Raw genomic sequence first — 11249 nt, forward strand, 5'->3', positions numbered from 1 at the left:
GCTGCTCTCTGCTTGCTGCCTGGAGAGACCCGCCTTTCGCAAGCTGCACGGGGCAGTTGCTGAGTTCTTTCCTCCGTGTGGGGAGCAGCCCGCTCCAGCAGTCAGGGTGGCCCGGAGCCCGCTGCTCTCAGCCACTCGTGCCTTTGCGGGCAGGACTGCTGCTCTTTGTGTGAAGCACTGCTCCGTTTACTCTCCAGTTTCCTGAAGATCAGTCTCTGAACTGCTTTTAAAAAGCGTATAAGTACTATCAAAAAAGCCAAGGTTATGGATTAGGTGAATTGATGTTAAGTATGTGTGAGAATTTATTGGTAGCTAGGGAGCTAGTGGGTGACAGGAGAATGTATGGTAAAGAAAGTGTGGACATGGAAGGTTACACAGGTGGGAAGGAGGGTGCTACATAGGCAGCTGAGTAAGGAAATAGATACACACACGGTTTCATTTCTCAATCATCAAAGTGTGTCCCCATCAGATATTAAAACAGAAGTTTGTGAGAAGATGGTATGAAAACAGAAAGCGCATCGGGGAGCAGACCCTGAGCCTCAGGGTGGGCGCGCGGTTCCCAACAGCAGCACGAGAGACGGGCAGCAGGCGCTTGGTGAGCGCCAGGCAGAGACTTGTTCCAGTTTACCTGCCTCCTTTCGGTGACATGTCTCAAGCTGCAAACAAAGAGACAGAATATAGCTTCTCCATTTCTTAGCTTGAGGGACATTTGCTTTCTTCTGAGAGTGTGGAGGTAAGAGGACTGGAAAAACCAGTCTTACGGCCCTGAAGTGATTACCTGATTGTAGGTGGTGGGACTTGCCAGAAATGGCTTCCGGGTCAAGTAATTCAGATAAGTTTATTTCCTGCTCAGTAAGAAAAAAAGTCTGGAGGCCAGGCATCAGGGCTGCTGGGACATCTCTGAGGCACTGGCCCCACGAGCAAGCAGGAGAAGGGTCCTATTGCCTGGGGCGGGGGAGCTTGGGGGACAGGCACCTGAAGCAAACAGCCGTTTACACTCTTGCTTTTCTCTCAGATTTAGAGAAATAGCGGGATCCTTAGAAGCAGCCCTGACAGATGTCCTGGAAGACGCACCAGGTAACGTCCTCACGGTGACGAAGGCCAGCACTGAGTGGGCCAGTTCCATCCACCACGTCTTCTTGGCGGCCTGAGCGCCCTGGGAGCACTTTGACCTTTTGCTGTCTTCCAGTAGTGTTGCTCGCTCAGTCGTGTCCGACCCTTTGCAGCCCCATGGATTGGAGCCTGCCAGGCTCCTCTGTCCATGGAATTCTCCAAGCAGGATTACTGGAGTGGGCAGGCATTCCTGACCCAGGGATCACACCCAGGTCCCCGCCTTGCATGAGGTTATTCGCCATCAGAGCCACCAGGGAAGTAAGTTAGGCCCTGAAGACGTAGTTTAACTTCTTTTTTTTAAAAAAAATAAAAAGGTTTATAGAGCTTCTGGCTGTGTAGAGACGATGTAAAGGGTGCTTTAAGAACACGGCAAGACCACATTTTCGTTTCTGAATATAATGTGTCAAGGGGACATGACCCCTGCTGTGCTTCTGACAGCCTTTTCTGCAGCCATGTGGCCACCCTCCGCTTCTCTCTCAAGCTGAGGTAAAGGATCAGAATGACCCTTCCCTGCAGAGGACGACTCAGCCCGGACTGCTGCCTCGGGCCTCCAGAGCCCTTGGCCCAGCCCTGGGACAGTGGGCGGGCGACTGGGCTCAGCCTGCACTTTGCAGACGTGTCTGCGTCTAGTCACGCCTCAGGCGCCCCTGCTGACTGCTCACCGAGGCGTCTGTCCCTGCAGCCACCAAGCTCCACTCCACTCTGCTCCCTTCTGTGGAGCCAAGTTCCATCTGGACTGCGCTCTTTTAGCCTCAAAAGTTTATTTTCAGCTGCCTTTGCAAAAGTAGCCATGTGTAATTGACTTCCTATGTTTAAATAGCATATTCAGGAGTGGAAGAGAAGACAGGACAAATTTGAAACCAAAGATTAAACCCTTGCAAGTGGCTGCCACTCCAATTCGCATTTGCTGATTTATTATAAAGTACCGGTTAACTGATTATTTCTGATTGTTATGTATGTTTAATATGTGTCAAATGCCTGGGAGAAGGAGTCACATAAAATCAGAAGACAGCCTTACAGGAGAGAGGCAGGAACGCGTCCACGTTACGGCCGCCTCCCTAGAGCTTTGCTGACCTCATAGGATTCCTCAGAATGTCATCGGCTTCACTCTTGGCTTGTCCGTTGAAGATTTTAGCTGTTAGCCCTTCTGCTGCTACTCCTTAACTGTGCGTTTTTACCTCTAGCTGGGAGCTCGTATCGCCTTTTGGCTTCTCATAGGACGTGGAGCAGCCTTCAGAGGTGCTGGTCTGACAAGATGTTCTTGCCGCTGCTGGCGCATCGTCTGTGGAGACTGACGCTGCAGATTCTGGCGCGGTACTCCATATTTGTCAAGGAGGTGAGGGCTGGCTGGTGCTCATCCCTAATCAAGACTGAAATGAGTTAAAGACAGGTTAAGCTAAACATGCCAAGATTTTTAAAGCCCATGTGGTCATGAGAGGTTGATGCAAGGGCTATAGGCCAACTTTCGAAGTTTCTATCCTTTTCCCTGGATTCCCTTTTCACTCTTGTTTATGTGACCTTTAGGGGCGGCAGTTGTCACATATTCATCGCTTTGTCTTTTTGAAAAGCACCGCATTGACATTATTTTCCGTTAGGAAAACCAGAATCTTTGTATGGTGCCTCCAGTAGAGAGGCACCATAAAACAGAGATGATTGTTTTAATGAAGATGATAAAAATATGCATATTTTTTCCTTAATATTTGGAATTTTAAAAACACAAAATGGCTGAGATTAGAAGGTCGTAAAATTGATTAATCTCCCCTTTGTTTCAGAAACCCTTTTCAGCTTGGGTGTATCAGGTATTCACATGCCTGTGATGATTGACTAGTTTTTGTGCGTAAAGCCACAGGAGCATTCCTGTGGTCCAGTGCTGAGCACCCGGCCCCAGCTGGTCCGCTCCAGGTCTCAGGTGCCTGCTGCACAGACAGCTCACTGACAGACACACACCCCGGCCAGGGCAAGGTGATGAGCCTAAGAGAGCGTGAGCGGAAGTTTAGGAAAGATGACATGGAGAAGCCGTCATCCGTGGACACGGAGGCCTCCGTCAGCTGGAGGAGAGTGTTCCAGTGGAAAAAGCACAGCTTCAAGCCAAAGTCAGACTTTGGCCCTGCTGCTCTTTAATTTCGTGGTCTTAGGGAAATTGGTTGAATCTCAGATTCTTCATCTGTGAAATAGGAAAACAGCTTCTACATGTGCTTGTTGTGAGGAGTAAAGAGATTTCTTGCCCAGCAAAGTGATAACAAAGGTGCCCAGCAGATAATGGTGCTCCAGCCAAGTTCCTCTCCTCTTCCTCCTCTGCCTCCCTCTGCTCAGAGGAGTCTCAGTAGAGCACCCTGCCCTGTGAAACTGTTCACGAAGACCGTGCCGTTCCTGGGACACCGTGGACTTGATGTGATTCTCTGAGGCCTGGGCTTGCCTCATCATCCCCAGCAAGATGCCAGCCAGTGATTATTCTTAGACCTAGAATATTCCATTCTTTTCTCAATGCAAGTGCTCTTCTCAGGTTTTTTTCCCTTGGAACAATCCATTATGCAGAGAACACTTATGTCATCTGTATTATTTGAAGCATAACTGAGGTTGAGACTTTTGGTTTTTACCCTTATGATAATAATTTATCAAGTAAATACAGTAAATTGTTTACTTTTTAAAACCTATGAGGTTCCAGGTCTTAATTTTCCTTTAGTTTGGGACCTCTTGCTCTGTTTCTGACTGTTACTTCAGTCAGGGAGGGGAAATGCACGTAGGGTCCAGGTGTGTCCTGCTCCTGTTTTCACACCTACCTGGAGAGACAGGATGTGGTGTCCTTGCATGAGTTAACTTTCACTTAATACTTTGTAGACAGCTGGCATTTTGTGTTGAGTTACATGCTCATGTATCTTGCAGGTGGAAACATTTTATCACTGAAATCTTTTTTCAGCTTTTACTCAGGCCCATCTCTAATGAAAGTGCTAAGGATATTAAAAAGCCTTTGGTAACTGGCAGCAAAGAGCTTTCTATCACCCAAGGAAGTTGCGAAGACCAAGCAAGTGGCCTGTCTGAAGCAAAGCCTATCGTCTCCATTTCCAGCACTCAACTTGTCTATGTGGTCACAGACCTGGACAGGCTTCAGGAGCAGGTGGGCGAGCCTCTGTCGCAGAGGGTTCTAAATGTGGGGTTCTGTGTTCTCACTGTCTGGCCTCATGGGGTTTAGACTTGTGGGCCCAGAGCCCCTGAGAGGGAGCATCCATTTACCTCCCTTCCGGTGTTGCCTCCACCCCCTGACTGGCGTGCTCTCCTCCTTGGGTAGCAGCCTGTCTACAGCATGTCTGCCTGGAGCCCTGGCTTCCCCTGAGCAGTGACGCCACAGGCCAGGAGCAAGCCAGGCCCTCGTTAGCTCAGCTTACTCTGCGGAGCCATGGCCTTTAATGGGTTGGATCCTAATTATTTCTAGTCTACTTACCCAGTAATTACACTTTAAAAGTGCTGAACTATTAAAACATCTCCCTATTTCCTCCACATAGGTTTCATGTTCTTGCTTTCACCATTAACGGGACTTGGTTTAAGAACAGAAGGTGACACATGATTCTGCTTTTTCAGATTTGAGTGTTTTGTGGAGCTTTGGGGCAAATACTGTACGTGCTGAGCAAAAACATGGTCTTTATCATAAGGTTGTTTTGGTATCGAGGGGAGCTACAGGATAGTGTTAATAGCCGAGAACGTTTGATTTTCCTTGTGGTTGAATGATTGTCTAGTGAAAGCATTAATTAAGAACTCTGTTTCCTTCTGATGACAGTTATTGAAAGTCCCGAGCTTAGTTTTTTCATTAATTAATAACAGTCTAGAGCTGTAGGTGCACATAGAACTGCCTCTTCCTTTGATTAATAAAAAGTGACTGAATATATAAAGTACATATTTATTTCAGCTTCCAGAACTCTTAGAAACAATCAAGCCAAAACTTGAAGTGATGGGCTTTAAGAATTTTTCTTCCATCTCAGGTAAAAATGAATCTTTAGATTCAGCAAGTCTTTGAATAAGAAATAACTTAAAATAGAATTTTAGAGACTGAGATATATTTAATTAGCATTTTTTTCTGGTTGTAAATTCTTGGTTGTTTCTGTATTCTGTTCTGTGATTTATAACTTCTCTGAATGAGATATTTAAATTCTAGTAATTTGATTTGATTTGGTTTATTGTATACTCTCTTTAGGCCTGAGCCTGAATAGAGTGATAAAACGCATCTTCCCATCTCCACAGCAGCCCTGGAGGACTCCCAGCTGTCTCTGTCTGCCTGTGTACCCGCCTTGAGTGAGAAAATCACCCAGGACTTAAGTGAGTCCTGCTTCAGTCATCTGAAAAGTGCCCTGGAGGTCCCCAGGCTGTACCGAAGAACCAACAAGGTCAGTGCACTCATTGGGAAGAATTCTGAGGTGGGGAAATATGTATCAGGAAGGCCAGGAGGGAAGAAATGGTTAAGTGAGAATAGAAATAGGTTCTCCAGGGGAGACTCCATCTCATTCAGTTGTGAGAAGGACGCTTCTCAGTAGATGGCCAGGGCCTGGGCACAAACATGATTCAGGTAGCTGGACTTAGGCAGTATGGGCTTCGGGCCTTATGGGAAAATAGTATTTCAAATAAAGCATTTTTAAGTCCTGCACTTCTTTTGGGCTTCATATTCTATGTTTGAGAAGATCTGAATTTACCTTATTTCTTTTATATTGCCATTGGAAGTACCTGCTTCTGTCTTTTACTGGATATGGTATTAAAAAGTTACGTTAAAAGATATTAAAGGTATTTATAAAGTGAAAAGTTGAGCTTATACTGGTATTCAAAGTCAATTTTTCCTTTGTCTTCACTTTATAGAATAGGAATTGGGGAATTTGGTTTTAGCAGTATTTTAGTTTTTCTCTAGAACTCTCATTTTCAAGTGTTTATATTCATTTCATTCTTGCTAGTTCTTATTTTCCTTCTAATTTTCTTTTCTCCTGGTTGTAAAGTTGGACTTTAATTTGCAACTAAACTTATTCTCAGGAGCTGTGGAAACGTCCTACAGCATGGCGCCATTCTGGAGTATCCCTGGAGTTTGTGCACGCACACCCAGTGTGGGGCCTGGCCTGCTACTGGTGTTGCTCCTCCCACCCAGCCCCCGCTCTGGATGCAGGGAGTGGCTGGGCTGGGTCCTGAGACGAGATGAGCGCATCTCTGTGGCTATTCTCCTTGTCCTTTTTTAAAATCTAGGGCATATAGCAGAATTTCCACTTCTGGGAACATCAGCAAGAGTATCTAATCTCCTGATGTTCTGGTCTGAAGTGGGAGAGACAGACCTATTTTAGTTTGCCAAACTCATCACTTCTTCTTCAGGAATCTACCAGCTTTCCCTTTTTCACCAGCAGGGTGGTGTTATATTTATCAAGTGCTTACCTCGTGGGTCAGGCACTGTACTAAACACTTTGTATGTCATTCATCCTGTGAAGTGAGTGCCAGTGTCCTTAGTGACAGAGGAAGAAGCCAAAATTAAGAAAAGTCTTAGGTCCTCACTTCTTAAATGGTGGTCTGTGAAGCAGCAGCAAGTAGTCACTGGTCGGAGCTTGTTATAAATGCATGGTCTCAAAACTTGGCCCCACCCACCTCCTGCCCAGTACACACACAAAAAATCAGACCTGGAATTACGGGAGTGGCCAGGCAATCTGTGTGAACACAAGGTTAGGGAGCCTGAGTCCAGCGGCTCTGGACACCGCCCTCTGTGGCTCCCTCTTGGTCCCAGGGTCTTTCTGTAGACAGCACTTGTATGTGTCTCAAAACTGGTACCTTAGTAATGTCCTTTGGAACATGAGGTTTTTGAGTAACTTACTTTCTCTTTTTCTGTTCATCTTTAACCTCTACCAACATTATCCCAGGAGGTGCCCGTGACAGCCTCCTCTTATGTGGACAGCGCTCTGAAGCCATTGTACCAGCTTCAGAGCAGGCACAAGGACAAGCTCAAGCAAGCCACGATTCGGCGATGGTTAGAAGCCACTCTCTCTGAGAGCACGCATAAGTAAGTACCTTACAAGTAGACTATTCTGGACTTTCTTAGAAAAGTCTTAAGTCAGAGATCACTGGGGTCATCACAAGTTGCTGTCTATGGCCTCATCACTGGACAAGGCTGGATGTGGGCACCCAGCCTCTTCCCATCTGTGCTCACTCCACCCCAGCCAAGACTCTGCCTGGCCTGCAGCCACGCCAGCCCCACCTCCCACAGCTCTCACACCTTGCGGGACCCAGGCATATTCCACAGTCCCCCTGAGCGTGCTGCCTTTGACTGTCCTTGATGTCACCTCATGTAGGAATGTTCTGCAAATCTAGGCACACTGTCTCCTTTCAGGTACTTTTTCCTCCACTCTGTCGGTCCATCATGGCTCCAGTCATGCTGATGGTCAGCAGACTTCCGCTGGGAAAACTAGGGTAATCAAGGAAGCAAACGTGTTCATTGTGAAGTGTGATTATAATTCTTACAGAACTGCTGTCAAATCCTCAAGCTAATAAGACCAGAGGAGGTCTTCTGTCTGGTTGAATGTCTTCAGTTCTAGTTCAACCAACTATTTTCCCCAAATCCAGCATTGAGTTACATCAAAATATATTATTTGATTTTGTTGTTGAATTTTAATTATTAATTTTGTAATAATACTTTGTTTCTTTCTACTGCTTATGAATTAAGCAGAATTTGTGAGTTAATTTAGAACACAGCAACGAGTTATAATGCAGTTTCTGTGGGCAAATGTATTCTAAATGCCAGGTAACCAGCTTGTAACTAAAATTTTGAAATATATCATTTATAATTTGGAAATCATTTTGAAAGCAATTAGTTTTCTTTAAAATTTTTGAAATGCCTCTTACTCTTTAAAAAAAATAAGCTGTTCCTAGAACTGATTGTAAATGAATTTGCTAATTACATTTGTGAATTGAGCTGCTCTTCAGCCTTGATATAGGAAAGACTTTGGCCTGTGATATCTCTTAGTGTTCAGGACAGACATTTTAGACAAAATTCATATACATAGTTCTTAAATTCTGAGGGAATACAATGCTAGAGAGTCAGAACCCTGTTTTCCTTTCAGTCTTAAACAGTATTTACCATGGCTGATCTCTTATTGGAATTGAATTCTTAACTAGACAAATCCCTTTTCTGGTCCTCCAAGCTCGTGGGTGTGTTTGGTGCCACCTCTCTTTGACCGCTCTGTCTTGTGTTCAAGGTACTATGAGACCGTGTCGGATGTCCTGAACTCTGTGAGGAAGATGGAGGAAAGCCTGAAGAGGCTCAAGCAAGCCAGGAGAGCCCCTCCTGCCAGCCCGGCTGGGCTCAGTGGCGGTGGCATGAGTGATGATGACAAGATCCGACTGCAGCTGGCCTTGGACGTTGCGTATTTAGGAGAGCAGGTGACTCGAGCGCCGCTGCCCTTCCAGGGGCCTGGCTGCATTCCAGGGGCCCAGCAGGCACCCGGCGATGACTGGGAGGGACCAAAAGTTCGTTCCCGGTGCTAGAAGAGAGGACCAGGGCCCCAGACGCTTGAAGGAAGAGGCTGTGCACCCAGCGAATATGAGAAGGGAAGAGCAGACGTCTTGAGTCCAGTGAACTGGCACTCTGTTGGCTCGCTGGCATTCCTGTTCCCAAAGCCACTGGGACATGAGCCCGTAGGCAGAGGTGGTGTCCTTTTGGTCCAGTGCCTAAAACGCACTTGATATGGCCTTGGTGCTGGGTGCTGAGGATCCTTTGAGATATTTGTTAGTTTGGCTTTAGAATAACTAGAGAAGCATTAGGCCACTGATTTTTCCGTGTGGTGCTTGAGAAATCATCTCAGCACAGTTTCTTTGCCTCCCTGCCTGCAGTTTTTAGGTTTTCTATAAAACACAAATTTTGGTCTCACTCAGTGGGTGGGTGCACATTCATGCAGGTGCCATCACCTGTGGGCAAGTGTGGACCCTACACAGGGCCTTCCATCCTTTCTGAGTGTCAAACTTTTGAACGTTCAGAAACTGGCTTTCTCAACTGCTTAGGTTTTCTGTAGCAATAAATCCTCAAGAAAGACCTTTCTAAAAAAGGTTTATTTGTTCACTTTTGGCTGCACTGGGTCTGGGCTGCTGCTCACGGGCTTCCCCCGCTGTGGCAAGCGGAGCTGCTCCTGGCTGCAGCACACGCTTCTCAGACAGTGGCTCCTCCTGTCGCAGAGCGCAGGTTCTGAGGCCTGCGGCGCTCCGGTCGTCGCGGCTTGTGGGCCCAGTTGCTCTGAGGCCTGTGGGATCTTCCTGGATCAGAGGTTGAACCCACATCCCTCGCGTTGGCAGGCAGATTCTTGGCCACTGGGCCGTCAGGAAGGCCTTTTTGCTGGAGAGGAAGTGGCGCCGCAACGTTCCCATCACAAGACGCTTGGTTTTCTGGTCCCTCTTTCTTACAGCTCAGTGTTGCCACTGAAAGGCCAGACCCTCCCCTTCTCAGGTGGATTTGCAGGGCATCCTGGCAGAAAGTCTATTAGCTTCTTTTGTTTACTTACTCTATTTCACAGAGGAACTTAGGTCTTTTTATGGGCAGAAAAGTTGGTCATAGACAAATGAAGAGCAAATAAGCAAAAGAACAGGGAGGTGGGTTCCTCCCAGGCCCCACACAAGCCACAGCATGCCAGCAGAGGCGGCGTAGTCGGTCTGGAGTTTCCCAGACTCTGCTGTGCGTGGGCGCACGTGTGCTTGGTGGTAGAGTGGAATAAAGGGTGACGAGCGCCGTGCTGAGCTCTGCTGCGGCATGCTTGCTGTGCCCGAGTGGTTTCTAAGAAAAAGCTGTTAATGGTATGCTAAGAGATCAAGACCTCAGGCGAGTCATTTTTTGGGAATTCTGCACTTAAAAAGTTCCTTTTCTTAGTGTGAATTTTCTCTTCAGCCTATAAGAGGGGCTCTTATCCTGGTGGCAGTATGATTTAGTGAACGGAGATGAACTGACACTAAATAAACATTACAAGTGCACTTTTTACTTCATTTATTTGAAAGTAAAACCTGATTGTACCAGTCTTCACGAAACTGCCTTTTTCTGGTTTAGTGGAGGGTGAGGTAAGGGTGGATATCTTGTTTTCTGCTTTGTAAGGGTCTCTTCCACATGCAGCTAACTCGATTCATTCCCGTGGCCTTTACAGATAGAAAAGATGGGCCTGCAAACAAAGGACATAAGAAGCTTTCCAGCTCTTGCAGAGCTCGTTGCTGCTGCCAAGGACCAGGCAACGGCGGAGCAGCCTTAAGCATCTTGGAAGAGCCCAGGGGAATAGAAAGTTGGACCTCATGCCTGCAGGGAAGAAAGCGGCTCTGTTCTCTCTCAGGCTGCAGTGAGGATGCACGTCCACTGGTCCCCAAAAGTGTGCCAGGGCAGCTTTCCTCAGCGTCCTTGGGTCTTCTTTCACCCAAAAAGAATACAGAAGCCTTTTCCGTTGTATGGAAGATAATTTTAAGATGTTTGAACCTTTCTACTATAGTTTACAGAGCAAATTATTTTATTTTTATTGTAAATCTTAGCGTGGAAGAGATGATTTCTAAAATATGATTGAAGTAAATACATGTATGTATGAATATAAAAAGTCATCTTTCTGGTCCTACAGTTAGAAGTGACTGGCTGCAGAGGGGTGCTTACACTATACCAACACCCTTCTCTGTGATGACTCACTGCCTTCCTAGACGGAGCTATACTGCTGGCTTTCCATTCTCCCGCTAGGTGTTCAGAACAGTGCTCATCGCCTAGACCTCTGTCAACAGCAAGAAGCAGCAGGGGGATCAGTTTCCTAAATAAAAGAGTCTGCCAAAGCATGTGCACCTCTTATCTGTGAATTCAGCACAGTCAGATGCCACGTCCCCTCTCCTTTGCGCCTGCAGGGTCCTATCCATCATGGAGTGCCCTTCAGGTATGTGGCAGATCTGGGCTGTGGGAGGGTGACCAAACACACCTTCCCGCTGAAGTCAGCAGGACCCCTTCCTAGCAACCTACTCCTGCGTGTGGGAGAAGCGGGAGAGCTGGGCATGTTGGGAGGTGGCACTGGAGGCGTGTGGTTGCTTCGCTCGCTCCCATATTCACACCCGAGTGCAGAGCACTTGCGCGTGGCTTTGGCCCTGCCCCTTCAGCCCCACACTGACCTGAGAGCACGTGCACCTCC

General features: G+C 47.0%; 1 protein-coding gene across 3 annotated transcripts in view; it reads left to right on the top strand.

Annotated features, from left to right (window-relative positions):
* Positions 1–10905, top strand: part of COG2 (component of oligomeric golgi complex 2) — a 43899-nt gene extending 32994 nt beyond the window's left edge. The window contains exons 11-18 of one of the 3 annotated variants that reach the window (XR_005721419.1): positions 1016–1077; positions 2298–2449; positions 4031–4228; positions 5015–5087; positions 5347–6619; positions 6677–7126; positions 8319–8502; positions 10245–10905. Coding sequence is in view for 2 of the 3 variants with exons in the window: in XM_040242792.1 (XP_040098726.1) it covers positions 1016–1077; positions 2298–2449; positions 4031–4228; positions 5015–5087; positions 5347–5489; positions 6987–7126; positions 8319–8502; positions 10245–10346 (1054 nt within the window). In the remaining variant the exon portion in view is untranslated. The remainder of the gene's footprint in view (positions 1–1015; positions 1078–2297; positions 2450–4030; positions 4229–5014; positions 5088–5346; positions 6620–6676; positions 7127–8318; positions 8503–10244) is intronic. The other 2 variants (XM_040242792.1, XM_040242794.1) reach the window with 2 other exon arrangements.
* The last annotated feature ends 344 nt before the right edge of the window (positions 10906–11249 follow it).

The sequence above is a fragment of the Oryx dammah genome, unplaced genomic scaffold (genome assembly GCF_014754425.2).
Source record: "Oryx dammah isolate SB20612 unplaced genomic scaffold, SCBI_Odam_1.1 HiC_scaffold_6, whole genome shotgun sequence".
NCBI classification, from domain to species: Eukaryota; Metazoa; Chordata; class Mammalia; order Artiodactyla; family Bovidae; genus Oryx; species Oryx dammah.